Source organism: Xenopus laevis, chromosome 2S, assembly GCF_017654675.1.
Source record: "Xenopus laevis strain J_2021 chromosome 2S, Xenopus_laevis_v10.1, whole genome shotgun sequence".
NCBI lineage: Eukaryota > Metazoa > Chordata > Amphibia > Anura > Pipidae > Xenopus > Xenopus laevis.
In genome coordinates this window covers 142,707,537-142,730,661 of record NC_054374.1, presented here as the reverse complement: position 1 = coordinate 142,730,661, position 23,125 = coordinate 142,707,537, and the positions used below count along the sequence as shown (strand labels likewise).

The 23,125-nt window shown below is 39.3% G+C and overlaps 1 protein-coding gene across 6 annotated transcripts in view; it reads right to left on the bottom strand.

Annotated features, from left to right (window-relative positions):
- Positions 1–3,038: 3,038 nt before the first annotated feature.
- Positions 3,039–23,125, bottom strand: part of proser1.S (proline and serine rich 1 S homeolog) — a 35,062-nt gene continuing 14,975 nt past the window's right edge. For 2 of the 6 annotated variants that reach the window (XM_018250209.2, XM_018250210.2), the window contains 9 exons: positions 22,034–22,144; positions 20,270–20,353; positions 19,979–20,057; positions 13,196–13,333; positions 8,729–8,827; positions 8,598–8,642; positions 6,115–7,771; positions 5,101–5,230; positions 3,039–3,545 (listed from right to left, as the gene is read on the bottom strand). In XM_018250209.2, coding sequence (XP_018105698.1) covers positions 3,423–3,545; positions 5,101–5,230; positions 6,115–7,771; positions 8,598–8,642; positions 8,729–8,827; positions 13,196–13,333; positions 19,979–20,057; positions 20,270–20,353; positions 22,034–22,144 — 2,466 coding nt within the window. In that variant the 3' untranslated portion in view covers positions 3,039–3,422. The remainder of the gene's footprint in view (positions 3,546–5,100; positions 5,231–6,114; positions 7,772–8,597; positions 8,643–8,728; positions 8,828–13,195; positions 13,334–19,978; positions 20,058–20,269; positions 20,354–22,033; positions 22,145–23,125) is intronic. The other 4 variants (XM_018250212.2, XM_018250213.2, XM_018250211.2 and 1 more) reach the window with 3 other exon arrangements.

The window sequence follows — 23,125 nt, the reverse complement described above, 5'->3', positions numbered from 1 at the left end:
AGCATCGGATGTGCCATTGGTGTTTTGTTCTTGGATTGTTCAGAACAGCATACTTTGATTCAAATGCTTCAAAATGGCCAATACTATAGTGTTTAGTCTATTTATCTCATACCAGGGATCATGAATCAGTTTCAATACATAAAAATTCTTGTAGAGTAAGCCAAAGATTGATGTTATGGAGTGACCAGCCCCGGACCATAAAGGGATACTGTTATGGGAAAAATGTTTTTTTCAAAATGAATCAGTTAATAGTGCTGCTCCAGTAGAATTCTGCACTGAAATCCATTTCTCAAAATAGCAAACAGATTTTTTTATATTCAATTTTGAAATCTGACACGGGGGCTAGACATATTGTCAATTTCCCAGCTGCCCCAAGTCGTGTGACTTGTGCTCTGATAAACTTCAATCACCCTTTACTGCTGTACTGCAAGTTGGAGTGATATCACCCCCCTCCCCCCCACCCAGCAGCCTAACAAAAGAACAATGGGAAGGTAACCAGATAGCAGCTCCCTAACACAAGATAACAGCTGCCTGGTAGATCTAAGAACAACACTCAATAGTAAAAACCCATGTCTCACTGAGACACATTCAGTTACATTGAGAAGGAAAAACAGCAGCCTGCCAGAAAGCATTTCTCTCCTAAAGTGCAGGCACAAGTCACATGACCAGGGGCAGCTGGGAAATTGACAATATGTCTAGGCCCATGTCAGATTTCAAAATTGGATTTCAAAAAATCTGTTTGCTCTTTTGAGAAATGGATTTCAGTGCAGAATTCTGCTGGAGCAGCACTATTAACTGATGTGTTTTGAAAAAAACATGTTTAGCGGTGACAGGATCCCTTTAATCCAACAGAATAAAAAAATGCTGTTCCCGAGACAAAAGCAAGACATGTAGAAGAATTGTGGAATGTAACAGGTGCCAGAAGTAACACAGATGTAACACAGATGTGCAGCAGTTCTCAGAAACACTCATCATACAACTAAATATTAGTTCAGTCATTCAAAGGAAAGCAAAATCTTGAAACATGTTTTAGTTTATACAGTGAAGGTTGAGTTTGTAAAGAAGAATGCACAGTGCTTTGTTTTCAGCAACAGCTCAATATTGTCAGCTCAGCTTTTCACTCTACTGCGTATGCATTTGGCATCCCAAAGTAGGGATGCCGCCTGGCCGGTATTTTACCGGCCTAGCCGGTAAAACACCTGCCAGGGCCGGTATTACAAATTTACCGGCAATGTAGCTGCTGGTAATTTCTAATACCATTTACAAAATACCTTGCCCGCCGATGAAAACTTACATTTCCGTCGCCATTTTGCGACACCACTCCACACGGCCCGCCCCTTTTGTGATGCCACTCCCCATGGCTCCATCCCTTTTGTGGCGCCCCCTCAGCGGCTCTGACCCTTTTTGTGTCACGCCCCGCCCCTTTCTTTTCCGCCCCCCACCATGGCCGGTAATTTTTTTTTTTTTTTTAAAAAGGTGGCAACCCTATCCCCGAGTGCAAGACGACTTTCCTTCTCCTTTAACTCACTTTCCCTGGACTGAGTATGACCCCATGTCTCTGGGACTCACATTCTGACCAGGTTACTGTTGGCATACAGAAGTGCAAGACAATTGCTGGCGTCACATCCAAAACTCAGTTTAAGTGCTGATAAACCCCAGTTCAGCTCATAGCATCTCTGAATTGTAAACCAGTATCCGCCATTAAAAACAAACAACACATTTTCTGAAAAGTTTCTAATTTAATAAGTCACGTGTAGGTACAAACGATACAGCAAAATGATCTTACAAAAAACATAAGGAATAAAGAGAAAAAAAACCCACTAATTTCATTTTTTCCCCCCACAGAACCCCAAAAATGCACAACATTATATACAACATGAAATCCATTTATCCAAATAAAATACTCCAGTCAGGGTTTATTGGTCATAAAAAAAACCCAGAAGCAGCATGTGTTGCATGAAACATATGCAGTTATTTTGCAGGAGGGTCAAACGCAGTGGGATTGTGTAGTGCACATCAGACTGTGTGTTAGTATTACACATTTCTTTCACAATAAAATGCAGCTTTTTTTTTTAATAATATTGTAATGGGAAACTTCTCTCTTTTGGCAGTAATATTGCAGCTGGCAGTTAAATGACACATGGGATAATGTACTTCAGTAAAAGCAAGTGCCATTAGATACATTATTCCAAGTTCCAATGAGTTGTCAGAACACCCAAGTGATGGGCCCAATCAGGATTAACCAACCTTTGGCCTAAGGGGCCAACACAATGTTTAAACACAACATTTCTTAAACACCTAATTGGTATTTATCTAGAAAGGGGACCTGCTTAATGTGATCCTGACTTTTCCAAGCTGTCCCAGGCTTTAACTGGAAAGTCATTGGGGAGATGCAAAGACCCAAAGGGCTTAAATGGTTTCTCCGAATGGAATCATGGCCCATGCTCAGCAGTCATAGGAGATGGTCTTAAAAAGTCCAGCACAGACAGGTAATAGAGGCTGGGGCAGGAAAATATTTCGTTTTACAGATTAAAAACAACCAGGTTACGGTTCTTAAAGTTATACAGACGTGCAGCTGTAAAAAAACACCTCAATCTATTTCATTTTTTTCATTACATTTCATATCATATATTAATTCAAACACCTAAACCGTTAAAATTCTATGAACATATTATAGAGTGGCACCGCCCCTAAAGAATTTAATGATGCGGCCGACTGGTTAAGAAACGCTGCAGCATTTGCTCTAATAAGCTTATCATTCATTTTTACCTATTTATATAAGTAGTAAAACTTACTTTATTTCAGTGACCATACATATACAGGTATGGGATCCGTTATCTGAAACCTGTTATCAAGAAAGTTCCAGACCCCCATCTCCATTGGACTTTATTTTAATCATATAATTCAAATTTTAAAAAACTATTTCCTTTTTCTCTTTAAAGGGCATGTAAAGGCAAAAAAATAAAATCCCATTTTTACTTTTTTTAATGAAAAAGAAACCTATTTCCAATATAATTAAAAAATGTGTACCGTTTTTATAAGAAACCTGACTGTATGCAGTGAAATCCTCCCTTCATTTACTGCTGTGGATAGGAATTGTCAGATGGTCCCTAACTGCTGAGCAGGGAAACAATCATACTTATGAACAGCAGGGGGAGCCCCAGCCATCACACAGTATAAAAGAGACATTCTAAAAACACCGTAGTTACAAAAGGAACCTAAAAAGATGTGTTGGTGTGTAACAGAAATGCTGCACTGAATAGATCTCCAGCAAGAAGTCCGCAGCCTGCTTCTCAGGTTTTCCCTAAGTTTAAAAATGTTTACAAGTCTAAGATCTAATTAAAAGTACTGTCTGGCCTTTGCCCCATCAATAGCATAGGTAGGAAGAAGAGCTTCTGTATGAAGTCTTATATTAGGTGTTTTTACTGCCACCCTCGCTGGGGAAGCCCGGGCTGCAGTGGAAAAGGAGTTCCGGGCCCAGCAGGAAAGGCGGCAAATACATCTGCTTGTGGTACAAAGTTCTCAAGGGCCGACGCTGAGTGAGCCTGACAGAGAGGGAGAGGAGATGATTATTATGCCAGAAAATATAAAATGTATTCGACAAAACAAAGACATTGGTAGGAATAACGATGCACCGACATCCAAGAACTCTCAGCTAGTTTCACATGCAAAGATGCTAATCTGCAAATCAATTCCCTAATTCCAATGGAACAACTATGCCCTGGTCATGATTAAAAGAACAGTAACACCAAAAAATTAAATTGTTTTAAAGTAATGGAAATACCATGTAGTGTTGCCCCGCACTGGTAAAACTGGTGTAATTGCTTAAGAATCACTACTATAGTTCATATAAATAAGCTGCTGTGTAGAAATGGCTGAGACAGAAAAAAGACAAAATGGCACAGGTTAAATAGTGGATAACAGATAACACCATTATGTTCTACAGAGCTTATCTGCTGTGTAACCTGAGCCTTTTTGCCTTTGAATGGCTGCCCACATTGCTACACAGCAGCTTATTTATATAAACAATAGTAGTGTTTCTGAAGCAAACACAGCAGTTTTACCAGTGCAGGGCAACAGTGCATTATATTTGTATTACTTTAAAAGACTTTCATTTTGTGATGTTACTGTTCCTTTAAACTGTGTTTTTAAAGATCCACAGCCATGGTAGAATACAATCGGCAACATGGAGCTAGCGGTGACCCCTCGAAAGCTCCTATAGGGGTCAGAAAGTGAAAAAACTTGGCACTATAGTAAAGACCGGCACTCGTTACAGGGGTGATGCAGGAGTTCCGCTTTGACGGGGTGCTCCACTTTAAACTAACTTTTAGTATGATGAGGATTTTCGTAATTTTTTGCAACTGGTAATAAGGGGGCTGAATAGAAAGAGAAATAATATAATTCTAACAGAACAATCGCTTTTTCAGCTGCCGGGGGCAGAGAAGCCCATCTGACAGCAGGAAAGAAGCAGAAGAAAAATTGTTCAAAATTCATAAAAATTAAAAGTGAAGATCAATCGAAAAGTTGCTAACAACAGGACATTCTATAACATACTAAAAGCAACCCCTTTAAAGTAGAACTAAAACCCTAAAAATGAATGGCAATATTTTGAAAAATGCCATTTTTATATACCAAACTTATTGCACCAGCCTAAAGTTTCAGCTTGTCAATAGCAGCAATGATCCAGGACTTCAAACTTGTCACAGGGGGTCACCATCTTGGAAAGTGTCTGTGACACTCACATGCTCAGTGGGCTCTGAGCAGCTGTTGAGAAACTAAGCTTAGGGGTCGTCACTAATTATCAAGCACAAAATGAGGTTGGACTGTAATATAAGCTGATGCTACAGGGCTGATTATTAAATTCTGATCGTTTCTGTGCTGCCATGTAGTAATTATCTGTATTAATTACTAATCAGCCTTATATTGTGACATTTCTATTCTATGTGTACTGTATATTGTGAGTGGGTCCCTAAGCTCAGTAAGTGACAGCAGCACAGAGCATGTGCAGTGAATCAGCAGAAAAGTTTGCTCCATCGTCATTTGAACTGTCTTATGGCAATGGCTCTTTATAAAACACTGGTGTGCGGGTCTGTTATATACCTGTAGTAAAGCAGATTGTGCTGCTGCTGCTGCAACCGCTGCACTCGGCTGAAGTCCTTGGAAAGACGGCGAGGGACTTTGAGGGAATCCAGCAAGACCAGAAAGGGAGAGAAGAGGAAAAGGTGAAGGCCTAGAATGAGATTTAAATGAAAGCAATATTGTTGAAAAACACAGTAACTGAAAGCGAACTAAGAACTCACAGAAGTATGTGCATCATTATACATACAAGTAGGGCCACAAGAATCACATATGACAAACATGCACAAGATTTGTGTGGGTCTGTTAGTGATGTGCAGGTCGGGTTTTTCCCCTGGGATCGTATGATTCACGGTGCACACAAACCAACCATACAGGTTAGGTCACATGAGCCAATTAACAGACAGAGTTGTGTCTTTTGCTTCCACACTTCTTCCTGTTACAGTTAGAGCTGCAGTTTTTCTGGTCAGGTGATCTCTGAGGCAGCACACAGACCATCCCGAAATGGGGGTTCAAGGCAAGAGATGTAAAAGGGCAATATTTACTTAAATATATATTCCAGTTTGGCAAGATTCTTTAATATGCCACTTAATATGATATCAACTATCTGTTGCTCAAGTATTTAATTTTGGGGGTATAGTTTCCTTTAAAAAGCCATGCCTTCAATGAATGGCATGAATGAATGCATTAAGTGCCGACTAGAAGGTGATGCTTAGTGATCTACTAAAAGAAACATGGAGATTCCTTCTATGCTCATTCACTCTCTCTCTCTACGTAATGCCCTCAGCAAAACCAATAAAAATTTTTTGTAAATATAGCTGTTAATAAAAGCTGCAAAGCTAAAAAATACTTTTAGAAATTGTTAATTTGTGTATATTGGAAAGATGCTCAAAACAAAGTTTTCTTTCATTATGCAAAAAAACTATTTGGATGGTGGGGTAGAGGACTACTATTCAGCATAAGCAATGTTAAATAAACACCCAAAAAACCCATATGTATATATAAAAAGAAGTACAAATATACAGCTAAATTACCTACCCAGCTTGAGCCACAAGAGCAGAATTAAAGTTGGAACTGAAGGCAGAGGCAAATCCAGGTAAAACTGAAGCTGGAGATGGAGCGGTTGCAACTGAGGGCACAGGAGGAACAGAGACCAGCGTAGAAGGAGCCTGAAGCCCAGGGAAAGGCGGCAGCGCAGAGTTGATTGGTGGTGTGCTAGAGACTGGGAAAGCAGGGAAAGATGGATTTGAGGAGCCTAGAGGACCTTGTGTCACAGAGAACAGTGATGGAACAGCAGCAGATAAACTGAGTGGGAAGGATGAAGCAGCAGAGGCAGAAAGACCAGGAAAAACAGCAGATGTAAGAGGTGGGGTTGCAGAATCTGCATTACAGGCAGAAGATAACATTCCTATAGTAGGATTAATGACGGGACCACCAGCAAATGGAGACCCATTCGAAAGGGAGGTGAATGGAGGAAGTGCACTAAAAACTGGGGGCATTGGAGTAGAGGAAACATGTGGATTTAGTGATATTGAAGACAAGGAAGGGTTATTAAAGTTTCCATTCATTGAAGGCATGCCTGGTAATCCAGGATTAATGGTATTGGGTAGGCTTCCCGCTCCTGGTGGAAAAACATGGCCAAGGACTCCTGGTAACCCTAACGAAGCATTAGAAGGTGTTCCGGAGCGTGATGGGCCTTTGAATGCTGAAGGTGATGGACTGATTGGTTCCGATTTAATTAAGAGTGAAGCGCCAGAAGCTGCTGGAGAAGATGAAAGGCGATGGTCAGATAGTGAGGAGGATGGGGCCTGACATGGTGGAACTAGTGGAGCACTAAGATGTGATGGAGCTGGTATGAGAGGTTGCGCTAGAACTGAAGAAGATGTAGGAATGGGATTTGGTATAGATAGTGAAGCAGAGGTTGTAAACATGCCCAGTACTGGAGTTGCTGTCCTCTGAGGTGTTGGTGTAGAACACTGAGGAGTAAAACCTTTGTTTAACGAGGGTTCTGAATTTTGAAGACTCTGTAATGGCAGAAGCCCCGGTGTAGAAACTGAAGGCATTGAAGTTGAATTCAATGATGTTGGATCATTTGCAGCTAAAAATCCTTTTAGGACAGACAGCAGTGGGTTTCCAATGTTAAGGGATCCAGCGGATGCACTTGCAATGTCAGCGAGAGTCGATATGCTCTGCAAAGGAGGATTCAGAGGCAGGGGAAGACCAGCAAATAAGGATGGCATCATATTCGCTATGCTAACAGAGGCTGTAGAAGTTGTAGCAGAGAATGGGAGGCCTGCAAGGTGTAGAGATGGTAGGTTATCATTCATCACAGAGCTGGAACTTGGAGTAGAGGAACCCTGTTGTGCTGAAACAGAAGCATGTGGAAGACTTGAAAAAGCTGGACTTGGAGCAGAAGGTTCTGTGCTAGCTGCTCTGGGAGAACTGGAGGAACCCGGGGTGCTCTTTATAACAGATGGGGATGGTGTAGAGGGCTTAGGAGAAAATACAGATGCTGTAGTTTGTGGAGGAAAGGCTGGCAGAGGGGTGGGCATGCATATCCCAGAAAAGGGTAGTGTTGTTGGTGTGCTGGGAGAGTTGATGGTTTTTGCAGGAGAAGCAGCGGTAGCAGGAGTAGCTTGAAGTGAAGGAGAAGCAGCTGGATTTGCCTCTTGAGGAGATATGTGTTGATTTGCAGCTGCAAGAAATAAAAATGTTCTTTAGCGTGGCCATTTCAAATATTTTCACATACAATGACTAATCCATAATAAATTCAAAACAATTACAGTAGCTCCTTAGAAGGCACCTGAACAGCACATTTCACATGATCCTATTCAACTGCCAATGGGGGTCCACAAGATGATGTTCTATTCTTAAGGTGGCCATAGACGTAACAATTACGATCTTTCTTGGAAAAGATCTTTCCAAGAAAGATCGTTCGTTTTAATACACACGTGTAGAGCTGAATTGTCAGATATACAAGTAGAAACAATAGAATTCTACCTGTATCTGACGATTCAGCACTAACAATGGCCGATGTTTGGGTCCCTTCACAAGGCACCCGATCAAAATTTTCCGTCCAGCCCCATCGACGAGCCGACCGATATCCAAGTCTTCTGCCGATATCGGTCGGCTCTTTTTCCACCATACACGCAACGAATATCGGACGAAAATTAGTTTCGTACGATATTATCTGTGCGTCTATGGAAACCTTAAGCAATAAACTTAATGTGATAGTCCAAGGGATAAAACCCACTGTTTATTCTGTGTGTTGCCAGCTTAAGGAGCTGCTATATTTTATCTTAAAGGAGAACTAAACCCTAAAAATGCCATATTTTATATACTGAACTTTGCACCAGCCTAAAGTTTCAGCTTGAATAACCCCAAGCCGGTGCAGTTTTCTGCTGATAGGAGCACTGGCCCGGGGTTTCAGGTAAGTAAATACAATCACTTGGGGGTGCCTAACATTTGGCACCCTCAAGTGCAAGCCATGCCCCCATAAAGCATAAATACTATTAACTTACATTGATCGTGTGCTGCTTTGGCTTGAGCCGAGTTCTCTTCTATTCCTAGGATGGTATGAAAATGAGAACATGTTAATGTGGAAATTAAATAATCCAAATACACCGTTGTGTTTCCTTGCCAGTCTCCTTACCAGTGGCCACAGCAGGAGGATTAGGAGTGTAAGGGGATGGAGGCACAGTTCCAGGAGTTACATTTGCAACAGTTATGAGACTACCATTGCTATATGCACCTATTAAATAAAAACAAAATATGGAAAGTGAATAAGTGTTTGGCAGGCGTTTGTGCTCACGCAGGTGTAAGTTTCTTTGTAGCTGCTTCTGTGTCCAGAAAAATGTGAAGCCTTTTGCACCTTATTATTTATCTACTTTATGTTTGTGATACAGCAACTATGTGAGTTTTGTAAGTATTGTTAGTTTTGTAGTGATATTTTATTACTTTATGAACCATTATTATATAGGTCATCTACATGTACAAATAGGTATTTATCTTTAATTTACAGCTCCTTAGAAGAAATAAACTCTAAAAATTAATACAGTTAAAAATGCCATGTTTTATATACTGAATTTATTGCACCAGCCTGAAGTTTCAGCTTGTCAATAGCAGCAATGATCCAGGACTTCAAACTTGTCACAGGGGGTCACCATCTTGGAAAGTGTCTGTGACACTCACATGCTCAGTGGGCTCTGAGCAGCTGTTGAGAAGCTAAGCTTAGGGGTCGTAGCAAATCAAGCAGAAAATTAGGTTTGTCTGTAATATAAGCTGATGCTACAGGGCTGATTATTAAATTCTGATGCTAATTGCACTGGTTTCTGTGCTGCCATGTAGTTATTATCTGTATTAATTACTAATCAGACTTATATTGTGACATTTCTATTCTATGTGTACTGTATATTGTGAGTGGGTCCCTAAGCTCAGTAAGTGACAGCAGCACAGAGCATGTGCAGTGAATCAGCAGAAAAGAAGATGTGGAACTACTGGGGCATCTTTGGAGACACAGATCTTTACTGCTAAATGACTGTGGTTGCCTTGGGCTGGTACAGAAGCACAAAACATAATGTACAACATTGGTCCGTTGTTAGCTTTCTGTCCCATTGGGCCGACTGATAGGTTGGAGAGATTACCAGATCAGCTCCTTTATTGCCGCCTTTAGACAGCAGCATCTGTGAGAACTAGGCTTTCTTCTGTTGCTGCTAAAGATCTCGAAAGAACTGAGTGTGCAGGGCAAAACTGTTTGGGTGCATGCGTATAAATATGCAGAGGAGAAATGTTTTTATATTAATCTGCAGGTAGAAAAGTTGGGAATTCCCTCCCAGAGGAGGTTTCACTGAAATGTAAATATATCCAGAGGACACAACAGAGCCCTTTAAAGAGGAACAATCACAAAATGAAAATGTAATATAAGCGTCACAATACAGAAACATGAAACTTTCAAAATATAATCAATTAAAAATGATGTACCCTATGTGAAATAACCACACTCCTTATGCCGGAATCAGGAGTCTGATTGAAAGACCGAATATATCTATTGGGAAGGGGGGTCTGCTTAGGACATGTATTAGAGATTACCTAGATAACAGATTCCTGTGCAAGCAAAGTGAAGTGCAAATTGGTTAATTCACAAGCAGTCCGTTATTTTAAATTGATATTACGTTTTTTAAATTTCATTATAATGAAGTTTATATTAAATGTTCATTTTTGCGATAGTTGCCCTTTACGACAAGAAGAAAGGGCGATCTTCTTCCTGCTTTGAATGGCGTTTTGGCGCCACAACGCCATTCAAAGCAGGAAGAAGATGGCGTCTGTGAACTCCCTGGACTGGACCTGCGCAGAAGGGTAAGTAACAAGTTAGGGGCATTTGCCCAGCGGGACGGGTAGGCCAGGGGGGAGGAGGGAGGGTGGGCAACACACGGGAGGGGGGGGAGGGTTTTTTGCGCCAACTAGGTTTCCTTCCCCTTTAAGGAGCAACAAAGAGTGAAAAAGTGAAGCTAAGGAATTATCTGCCAGAAGTTACTGCCACAAAACACCTGGACCCTTAGGGGCAGATTTACTAAAGGGCAAAGTGGCCGTCGTTAGCGAAAATTTGCCAGAAATCCCATCCGCATGGACATCGTCAATTTACTAATAGGCGTAGAGGACAATTCGCTATTGAAAGAGACAGTCAATAGCGAAGTTTCTCACCCTATAGGCGAATGATTGTTACCCCGCAAATTGACTAAAGTGTGAACTTTACAGAAAGTTGCCTCTTTCGTTTACTTCGCCACCTTAGACCAGATGAACTGATAAGATGAAGCCACATCTTCCTCAATCTTATGTCAGTGACATCATATCCTGTAATCTGGAAAATCATAAAAGTTCTAAAAAAAAAACTCCAAAGAACTAACTATTAACGAAAATTTAACCAATTTGAGGGGCATGTCACATTTGTTTTAGGGTGGGCTCATGTCTAGGACATTAGATGATCTCTCGTCTTTATTTTGCTTCCTTGGACATTTGTAATAATAAGTGGCCACTTCAAGCATTTGCACCAATATCACTAATAAGACAAATATACAACCTATATGTAGCCGCACTATTCAAATTGACCTAAGTGTAAGAGTTCTAACGAAGTTTTGCTACGCAGAAATGAACGCTATTGAAACTTCGCTATGAAATGCTCGCGCTGACGAATTAACGGTAGCAAAACTTCGCCAGTGTTTAGCTACAGAGAAGCAAGTTTGCATTTTAGCGAATCAGCGTAGTGGTAATGAATTTGCATCTGGCGAAGTGTGGCAGATCGTTTGCTGGAGAAAATTGGCCCTTTAGTGAATTCGCCCCATAGTATTTTGTTAAGTGAGACAATATTAGGCTACATGGAATTATTATAATTGTAGTACAATGCTGCTCTATGGAATAGATTTTGGAGGGAGGAAGGTTTTTTTCCCCTTCAGTGACAAATTGGGGTCAGCTCCAGCTCCAGCTTCAGATTATCAGTTATTTGTGTGTGTTATACCAAATCAAACAGAAGCTTCATGGGAAATATGCTGAGTAACTATGTTATGTTCTTATGTGTGTTACTATATTTACACAACAAGTTGTGTGCTCATGCTTTACGGACAGTTTAGTGGAAGGGAATGGAAGACAAATTGTAGTAGTAACGAGGGTCTATCTTTTCTTTTAAATGGAACGTAACACTATGTGGGAGAGATGTTGGCACCAGTTTCCGCTTTCATGCTTGTGGCAACATAAAGCCATCAATTTGAGACCCTCGCTAGAAGCACCTTCAGATCTGGCTTAATGAACTGCATTCCCTTTCACCATAAAGTACTCAAGATTTCCAGTGGAGCTTTATTCTAACCCAGAGTTATAAATGTGTGTAGTGATAGGACTGTTTACCTGGAGCCCAATTCCTTGCAGGACTCTAAGATCAGTGATCAACAGAATACGGCTTCACTTAAATCTATGGCAAAAGGTACAATGATCTGCCAATTTCAGTTCCTACAACAAGCAGAATAACTATCCCCAAAGCCACCAACTTCTATAAAAAGGAGCTCTGCAATATTTATTTATAGAGGGGCACTAGTCAAGGCAAAGAAAATTTCATTGTAAAAAGGGCAATATAATTTGAAAATTATAAAAATGGCACTTTGGAAATGTTGCATCTCCCTTTCTTTTTAAGGGTCAGGGCACATGCTCAGATTCGGGGAGATTCCGACGGGATGGCACTCTGAGAGCTTCATTTTCTGAAGTTGCTTCTAGGGATGCACCGAATCCAGGATTTGGTTCGGGATTCGGCCTTTTTCAGCAGGTTCGACCGAAACCTTTCTGCCTGGCCGAACCGAATCTGTATCTTAATTTGCATATGCAAATTAGGGGCGGAGAGGGAAATCACGTGACTTTTTTCAAAAACAAGGAGCTAAAAAATGTTTTCCCCTACTTATTTGCATATGCAAATTAGGATTCGGAATTCGGCCGAATCTTTTGCGAAGGATTCAGGGGTTCGAATCCAAAATATTGGATTCGGCGCATCCCTAGTTGCTTCTTTGGGGGAATTTGGGAGGCAGTTTATACATTTATGGGATACTTCAGATACATTACAACTAAATGGCAAATTACAGAACACTAAATAAAAAGGGTAAAGACACACAGAGCTACTAGAAGCAGCTACTTCTTGTGGCTACCAAACGCTAAAAAAATACCCTACCTTAGTCAATACTGAGAATGGCCTCTGCTAAAACACATGTAGTGTCTTAGCAAAGCCAATTATCACTATTGTCTATTTTGTAGCTGCTACTAGTAGCTCTGTGTGTCTTCACCCTAAGCTACCCCATTGAAAAAAAAAAAGAAGAAGAAAGAAACACTTTTATAGGTAAAGTGACCTAATAACATTGAAACTGGCATGGATGACTGGTGTGTGGCCATCTTTAGACAAGTCACTTTCTCTCCCGGCATCATACATTAGATTAGATACGAGGTAAGTGCTCTGGACATCTCTATTTCTGCCAAAATCTAGCAGCATAATAAATGAATAACTTGTTTTTATTCAAATATTATGTACTTTGCTTTGTGTTGCATACATAATATAAAAGGCAACGGCTAATAAGAGAATAAATATAGTTACTGTAATTTCCATCTGTTTTAGCCCAATCACGGGAATTCATACTATGGACTGATGCCCCTCCCCTTTCAGATAAACCTTCTCCAGAGGTTTTTAACATTGACTGTTCCTTCTTTGCTGCCAGGGTCTTCCCATAGCAATCTAGAAAATACAAGAGTATGAAAGAGACATAGCCCAACCACATCATCATCCTGTGCACTAAGCACGTATCATTGCAATGAGAGGTTTAAATGCAGGCAAATCCCCAATTTTCTTTAATAAGAGAACTGTGCGAGGACATGCCTTCCCCCATCCTCTTGGTCCTTTGCATTTTTGTGCGGATTCTGAGACTAAGGAACATGCACAAGGGAGAACATCATGATGCCTGAAACATGCAATGTAAACATCATGGCAAAAAAATAAAAAGAATAAAACAAAAATCTAGATTGTAAAGAAGCAGAAGAGGGATTTTTTGTTTTAGACTGTACTGAATTCTGCGCTTGTTTTACATGTATGCAGGTCTTTGTCCTGAAATAATAAATATCCAACTTCAAACTCTGTAGTCAATGCATATCTCTTTTTTTTTTTTTTTTTTAAAAAGCTCCCATAATTTCGACCAACCGAAATGTATTAATAAAATCAAATTTTTTCAGCTCGGACGAATAGAACCGACCTCGAATTCGATTTGAATTAGAAAAACTCGATTCTGTCAGGAAGGCTGCAGACCTCACCCAATTAATTCCTGGACCTCTCCCATTGACTTATACAGCAATTCGGCAGGTTTAAGGTTGCGAATAGTCGAATCCAATTCTGAAAGGGCCAGAGTATGATAAATCTCGAAATTTAAATCCGGATAGAGTTTGGATGATTCACAATTCAAATTTGAGAATTTATCTGCCCCTTGGTGTTCAAATATTTTATTGGATTGTCCCAACGGACAGCAACAAGTTAATACGACGACGACGGGGGGGGGGGGGGATTCTTTCTAATAATCTACTAAAAGTTTTATCAATAAATGGAGCGATACTGCACAGACAATTGCTGCCAATGTAGCATTGCATTCCATCTGCTAGATGTTCTTCCTTTGATAGAAATGAAGGAAGGCAAGCACTATCTCCTAAACCAGACTTTTTGGGTGCAAGCAGCCATTTTGCAGTCAAACATGTTGTTGTCTCCCCCCCATCTTATAATATATTCTCTGACTTATGTGATTCTCTGACTTATGTGAACGCATGGTCCTAAAAGACATAATCTCGTATATCCAGGGATAACCAAGACAGTATACCATTCACTGTCCAATTTCATCAATGAGCCTGCAGCCTACTGTCCAATCAACAACTACAGGCCCCGCAGTTTCAGAACCTGAATGTTGGGACTTGTAGGTGATGCATCTGCTTTGGAAATTAAAGGAACAGCAACATCAAAAAATAAGTGTTTTAAAGTAAAACAAATATCGGTTTGCTTCAGAAATACTACTATTGTTTATATAAACAAGCTGCTGTGTAGAAATGGCTGACATAGAAAAAAGGCTATATGGCACAGGTTAAATAGTGGATAACAGATAACACCATTATGTTCTACAGAGCTTATCTGCTGTGTAACCTGAGCCTTTTCTCCTTTGAATGGCTGCCCCCATTGCTACACAGCAGCTTATTTTTACAAACAATAGTAACATAGTAAGTTAGGTTGAAAAAAGACACACTTCCATCAAGTTCAACCTTTTGACTTTTTTTTTTAACCTGCCTAACTGCCAGTTGATCGTAGTGTTTCTAAAGCAAACATAGTAGTTTTACCAGTGCAGGGCAACACTGCATTATATTTTTATTACTTTAAAACACATTTTTTGATGTTGCTGTTCCTTTAAACCAATGGCCATCGACAAATCTCCTCTTCTTTGTGTGTGTGACTAATCTCCTAAACTGCCTTCCCCTTGGCTAGAATGTAAATCGCCGGCGGGATGGCACTTTGAGCAATTCGTTTTCCGAAGTCGCCTCACAAGGAAACTTTGGAAAACGAAGCACTCAGAGTGCCATCCCGCCGGCGATTTACATTCTAGCCGGCGGGAAGGCAGTTCGGGAAGATTAGTCGCTGGAAGAAGAGACAATTAATCACCGAGCAACTAAATCTGCCCGAATCTGATCGCGTGTCTCTGCCCTAAAAGTTACTACCAGTGTATAATGTATGGAGATAATCCTTTAGTACACTACTCCACATTCAGAAGACATCTCTCTTTCACACTGAAGCTGTAAGTTTTTTCCCTAGTTAGTTTCCATTACAAGCTATACAGCCTCTGGTGCCTACTGGTGACTTCACTCATCAGGGAACATGCAAAAAGAAAACATACACTCTGACATAAGCAGCAGCACTCTCCGAAACGAAGGAAAGTATAAATCCAGGGCCAATGCGGATACCGAATATCAAAATATAATTCACAAAAGCCATGAATATCTTAAATAAAATTATATCCTTATATACAGTGACTAGTGATGTCATTGGTTATAAATGGTGAGTAGTGATGTCATTTTTGTCACATGACTCACTAAAACCTGTGTATTATAAAAAATAAAGTAACCCTTGTTGGAAAATATGAGGATATTAGAAGTTACCTTGGAGTTCCACGACCTGTATAAAAAAAAACAAAAAAAAAAAACAAAAAAAAAAACTTATTTTGGCCTTGTGCTTTTATATGGTCATGGAACTCCTCTGTGTCTTATAATATCCTTATATTTTACAACAACGGGTACTTTATTCACTATATTATATATTTATATACACACACACACACAGGCAGACAAATAAAAAAAATTACACAACGTAGGGGAGAATGAAAACATTAAAAACAAAAATGGATTTAAGGAAATCAAATGTACTCAATATATTGTATTTAAAACAAGACGTTGGTCTACATTTTTAATAATCTGTGTGCAAAGCCATTTCTCTAAGCGAATATTTTACTTATTTAAGAATAAATAAATAAAAAGGAGCCTTAACGTGACCACTGCTGCTAACTGAATTGATGTTTAACTGCAAGGTCAAGATGGGTCTGGTCCCTTACTTCTACCAATCAAAACGCCACCATTTCATTTTGATGTCCCGAACACCATAGGTCTTGGGCTTTCTACAGTAAGATAATTTACTCATATGTCTGAGAACGTCATACCAAAACCAGGCGTAGTTGTCAAAGGAGCAAAACAAAGTTTCCTTCACATGACACAAGAGGGCTTCGAGAACGGCATGGATTCATTGTCGCGTGGCTAGTTTAGTAAACACTTTCAAACACGTTTGGCTTCTTCTGTCATTCTGACTCATTTGCTATGGAAAGGCTTTTCCACTGGTCACAGGGTTATATGTAGGCCCATCTCTTCAGTACAACAAGGGCAGGAAAGGTATAATATGTATATTTATATACACACACACACACACACACACACACACACACACACACACAGCTTCTGGAAACACAAGTACAGGAGATCCCTTAAGCAAGTCTAACCTGTATCATTTCTACTAACTATTCTGCACTAGGTATATTCCATGAGATTATCTTCACCCTACCATCATTTGTACAGGTAGGAGACATCACTGAAGAGTATCATTAAAGTGATACAGACCCCCCCCCCCCCCGAAAAAAAAACCTACTCTACAAAATATAAAAAGTTGCCTATAGGTCATGTTGATAGTTTCTACGGAAAGGTCTGCTTTTGTGTGCAATTATTACTTAAGTTGCTAACCCTGATTCTTTGCCAACTCCCAATCTGTCATGAGTTTCTTATACGGACAACTGCTGCACAAATATGGCATAGGGGATCAAACAGGTAGTGTGAAATCATTGGATAGATACAGGTATGGGACCTGTTATCCAGAAAGCTCTGAATTACAGAAAGGCTGCCTCCCATAGACTCCATTTTATCCAAATAATCCAAATTTTGGATCCCGACTATAGAGTAATGCTCCCCAACCAGTAGCTCGTGAGAAACGGGTTGCTCTCCAACCCCTTGGATGTTGCTCCCAGTGGCCTCAAAGCAGGAGCTTATTTTTGAATTCCAGGCTTGGAGGTAAGTTGCATTAACAGGTGCACTGCCAAACAGTAGGTTGACAAGCCACAAAGGGGCTACTAAATGGCCAATCACAGCCCTTATTTGGCACCCCAAGAACATTTTTCATGCTAGTGTTGCTCCCTAACTCCTTTTACGTCTGAATGTTGCTCATGGGTTCTAAAGGTTGGGGATCCCTGCTATAGAGCAATGTTTTGCAATTACACTTACACATATTATACATACACACACAACACAATCCTAGAAGAACATCTCTCGCAAATTCCCCATTGATACAAACACAGAAGTGCCACTGCACTTGCTTGAGGTTACCTACTTCTGGTATAACATGGGACTAACAAATGTATAGCAGTTCCCAAAAAGATAGGTTTTCATACCTGGAGAAAGTCAAAATTTATTTGGAAATATCACACGAGGCATACTTCACACATGTGCACCAGCTGTTTCATACAGTTATGTGCATAAATAAATAATGGTGTAATTTTACTGCAGTATGGGTGTTTGTAGAACTCTTCACGGGAATCTGGGGTCATGGGGTTCACTTATGAACAAAGAGCTAATTACTTGAGAGGAAAGTGCTCACTCAGTTTGCCAGTAGGAAGCAGACAGTATTCCCTGGGCTCATCATTCTCATATGAGCCCTTTGCACATGCAATAATCAAACGTTTACTTTAGTAAAATATCCCTTTGACGTGACTCTAGAGCAAGCAATCAGTGAGCCAACCCATGCACAACTACACGTCCCAGGACTACCCTGCCCAAATAGCTAAAGAATGAACGTAGTACATCAGCTTGAGGATGGACAGTTGCCTGCCAGCAACTGCCAATATAAAGATGTAACCTCTTTCTATTCACACTCAAACCTTTATTTTAAGGTGGCTGCACTTTTGCTTCAGCTTTAGGGATAAAATGATTCTGAGAGAATGTATTTATTAAAGTAGATCATAAAATGGATAAAAATAGATTTCTTTAAAAAAAGTGAAATAAAGCGCACCGTACTTTGACTCCTGCCTTTTAAAACGTATTTATTGCAACAGAAATGTGGCACATTAAAAGGCAGGAGCCGAAGTACGGTGTGCTTTATTTCCCTTTTCTAAATAACTTGTCTTGTTGGGCTTGGAAGCAGCCTGGGATTGAATGCACCCTATGATAACAAGTAAGTGGTGTGCCGTAGAGAAAAATCTTTTTTTTTTTTAAAAAAAAAAATTTGATTTACAATGGGAAAAAAATGAAGATCAACAAAGGAAAAAAAATACTACACTCAGAACAAGAATCACTTGACAGTTGCAAGGCATTTAGACTTGACATTAGGTTAGTACAGAATTCGGTGACAAACAGTGAGCTGATCAGAGTATCACATTGTTATAGAAAAGGGAAACAAGCAGGCCGCAAGACAAGAGAAATAAGACATGCATTTAAGACACACAAGGAAGATCTTGGTTATAAAGCGCTTAAAGAAAAAGTTGGTATTTAGTAAGGATAAGTATCTGACAAGAGGAAGAGAGGAAGGCATTGAATAGAATTCCTAAGCAAATGAGCTTAGAAAGTGTTTTTATGGATTGTTACAGGCCAGCCAGTGAAATGCCCAGGCACAGAAGTGATTTGCTGCTGCAAAATTTCACATTTACATGACAAAACATTTCTTGATATTCAAAAATCTATGTTTAAAATGCAAATTATCTAAAGTATATAAAGGACTCTTTGTGAAACAGTATCAAGCAGAAAGATTAGGAATTCCAACAGAAGATCACTGTAACTAACGCATGTGCTGCTTTAACAGGCTCCATAGCAAGTGAAGTGTACAAAGGATATCTGTTCCCATGTAAACTTTTAGCTTCCCCTAGGAAAAGGCAACTATCAATTTATTATTTATCTAGCTATATCTATACAGATATCAATATCTATCTATATCTACATATATATCTATCATTATTAGTTAAGCAGATGAGCAGAAGCTGCTACGAAATTCACAATGAGCCAAAGTGGTCAGTACAGATAGGATTCACTGCCAAATAAATTTATCTGAAACTGCTCAATCTCAACCATTACACTCAGGGCCTTATTTATCAAAATGCTAATTTTTTGGAGTATTTCAATAAAAAAAGAGTCCGACCAAACTAGAATCCACGTTTATTATTAAAATGTATTATTAAGAAAAAATCACAATTTAATCAGATCAGGGACAAACGCAGTAAAATCGGAATCACTCAATTTTTCAGATTTTTGGCCAAAAAAATTTCAGCGCAGACCACAGAAACTTTCAAATAGCATAGGGACCTCTTCCATTGACTATTCTATAATTTCGGCAGTTCTGAGATGCTGGATTTTCGGATTCAGACTCTTTCTATCCTCTGGGTATAATAAATTTTGAAAAATGAGGGGTTTTTTTTCCACTATAAATTTGGATTTTATAGTAAAAAAAACCAAAAAACACATTTTTGAGTTTTTGGCATTCAGACTTTATTAAATACCCCCATGGCGTATAAGCAGCTTAAAAATACTTTGTACACCTCACTTTCACTTCCAAAGCATGTCATTTGCAACAAGAGAGTGGTGTGTGTGTATATGTGCGGTAAATATACAACTTTAGAAAAGAGGTAAACTGCATATTATATGTAATTAGCTCGCCTATAAACCATCGTTACTCACTGTAATTAATACTATCTGTAGAATATAAACTGTATGTTTGAGAGAGATGGCTGCAGCCTGTACATTCATCTACCTCCCACACAAAACAAAACAAAGCTCTTACTTGGGGCAATCGTTGCATGTGGACGACATGGTGGAATAGGATAGGGCACAGGCTTGTGTGGATTATACGATGACGGTGGCTATGTGGAAAGAAAACTAATATGAATACTTTATGCTTTTATATCAAACTCAGCAGCCTTATAATATTGACCCTCGTGATGCAGGATCAGAACCAATAGCCATAACTGTAGTGCAGATTTTACATTTAAGGCATTTGAGCTCAAGAAACTTTTTAGTTTCGGCTTTTTAGATTCGGCTAAATGAAAAGGAGCGGTTTTACGGTTATACTTACTGGCTTACATGGTCCAAGGATTCGGGCTGCAATGCCTTTTCCCTCATTTGTAGGCTCTTCTCCATCTTTCTTCTTTGGGGCCCCCTTATAATAATAAAAATTAATAATCAGATTTAGATTATTAAAGGAAATATGGACACTGATAAATGAGTTTCACCTGGAAAAACAGCAGTTGCTGGAAGCCATGAGACATGGTTCCTAAATCCCACCTGCCCATGTGAACCTAGCTGCATTTTTTCCTCCATAACAGTATCGTATAGCTAGTTCCTAATGTGGGGCAAATGATGTCATATATCAAACTGTGATCAATGATTCCAAAACAGAATATACAGCACAGTCTACATGGAAGCATTTTAACATTTTTTTTTTTATATGAAATTTGGATATAGGAGGTAGTTCTTGGATTCGCTGGGTCACCACAAAATAGTGTCCAAGGACAGTATTAAAGAACAAGTAAAGTATTTTTTTTTTTAAATCAGATTTAAAGGGATACTGTCATGGGAAAAAAATTTTTTTCAAAATGAATCAGTTAATAGTGCTGCTCCAGCAGAATTCTGCACTGAAATCCTTTTCTAAAAAGAGCAAACAGATTTTTTTTATATTCAATTTTGAAATCTGACATGGGGCTAGACATATTGTCAATTTCCCAGCTGCCCCAAGTCATGTGACTTGTGCTCTGATAAACTTCAATCACTCTTTACTGCAAGTTGGAGTGATATCACCCCCCCTCCCTCCCCCCCCAGCAGCCAAACAAAAGAACAATGGGAAGGTAACCAGATAGCAGCTCCCTAACACAAGATACCAGCTGCCTGGTAGATCTAAGAACAACACTCAATAGTAAAAACCAATGTCCCACTGAGACACATTCAGTTACATTGAGAAGGAAAAACAGCAGCCTGCCAGAAAGCATTTCTCTCCTAAAGTGCAGGCACAAGTCACATGACTTGGGGCAGCTGGGAAATTGACAAAATGTCTAGCCCCATGTCAGACTTCAAAATTGAATATAAAAAAAATCTGTTTGCTCTTTTGAGAAATGGATTTCAGTGCAGAATTCAGCTGGAGTAGCACTATTAACTGATGCGTTTTGAAAAAAAAAACATGTTTTCAGATTAAAGGATCCCTTTAAAGTTTATTTCTGTTTATCTATATCCTACAAATAAACCCTTTATTTGCAACAATTGTTCTGTTTTATAGGAGAGAGGTATTTGTTATATAGCTTGGTACAAAGCATTGAATTCCATTTGACTCAGATTTCTGTTCCTGTGTAAGAACTAAACCAATTAAATACTATATAGCTCACCCGCTGTGTTTGAATGGCTGTCCACATTTCTACACAGCAGTATACTTATATAAACTATAGTGTTTCTTAAGCAAACACACCATTTTTACCAGTGCAGGACAATAACCCATTATACCATGGCAATGAGCACAGCAACCAGATAAAAGGTGGTCGGTCATCTTGCATCAGTCAGGGCTCCCCAATCCCCAAAGCAACCCACAAAGTTGAAAACAAGATATACATGAAATGCAGCAGTTGGCCACAGAAGCTAGATGCAGTAACAAACTGCTTTCTGTGTAAGAACTAAACCCATTGTATTCTATACAGTTTACTCACAATTTTCTTCACATGTTTTGGGGTTACTGTTCTTTTAAAAGGATATATGGACTGTGGTCTTCCCTTTGATGTTTAACAGCTATAACGTTACCCAGAGAAAACAACAGAAATACTGTAGAAAAGAAAAAAAAAACCCTCAAGAATCTTACAGGAAATATTCCATTGATGTGACTTGGTTTTCCTTTTGGATAAGGATTGCCAGGTATCATTCCACATGAAGATATCATAGCATTTGGGGCCTTGCATCCACTTTTCGTAGCCTGGAAAACAAGACAACTAATTATACCTGCTACCAAAATTCCTAAAGATGGATGTTAGCATCAAAAATGTAAATATTTCATTGTGATTTACTTCTGGTTATGATTTTATTGGGTTAATTTTGTCATATGTTCTTCGCCTTGGTCAGTTTGCAACATTCAGGGAGTTATTTATCAAAACCCACTACTCCGACAAAATTAGCATGGACTTTTTTCTCTCTATTTATTAATACATTTTTCTGAAAATTTCTTGTGCGGGGAAAAACTAAAATCGTGAAAAAATCCAAATCGTACATCTTTTGGGTATGTCGCCGAAAACTGCAATGTTTTCGGATTTGATGCCCGAAAACCACATCATCTTGGATTATTGAATGAAACCCAGCTCAGATCAGGATATCAATGGGACATCTGCCATTGACTTCTACATGAACTCGGCGGGTCTGAGTTGGAGTACTTTTTTTATTCAGACTTTTAACGCCATCAGTTATTAATCAATCTTGAAAGAATAGGGGGTTTTTTTCCTCGAAAAACTGTGTTTTCCCCCTTTTAAAAGTCCGACCAGAAAAAAAAAAATCCGACTTTGATAAATAACCTACTAAGACTGTGAGGCAAAGATCCGGATTTTGCTGCAATCTGGGAAAACTTGTTTTTGAACAAATATTCCTCTATGTACTGTGCTCACTGCTGAAACTTCACGTGCCATGGAGTTGGTCAAAGTTGGTGGATCAGCTTATGCTGGAAGTATTAGGAAGTACAGGTATGACACCTGTTATCCAGAATGCTCTGGACAACAGATCTTTCTGTAATTTGGATCTTCATAGCTTAAGCCTAAATCATTTAAACAGTAAATAAACCCAATAGGCTGGTTTTGCTTCCAGTAAGGATTAATTATACATTAGTCTAGTTCAGGTAAAATGTACTGTTTAATTATTACAGTTAAAGGGGGAATCATTTTAAAAATCTGAATTATTTGGATGAAATGGA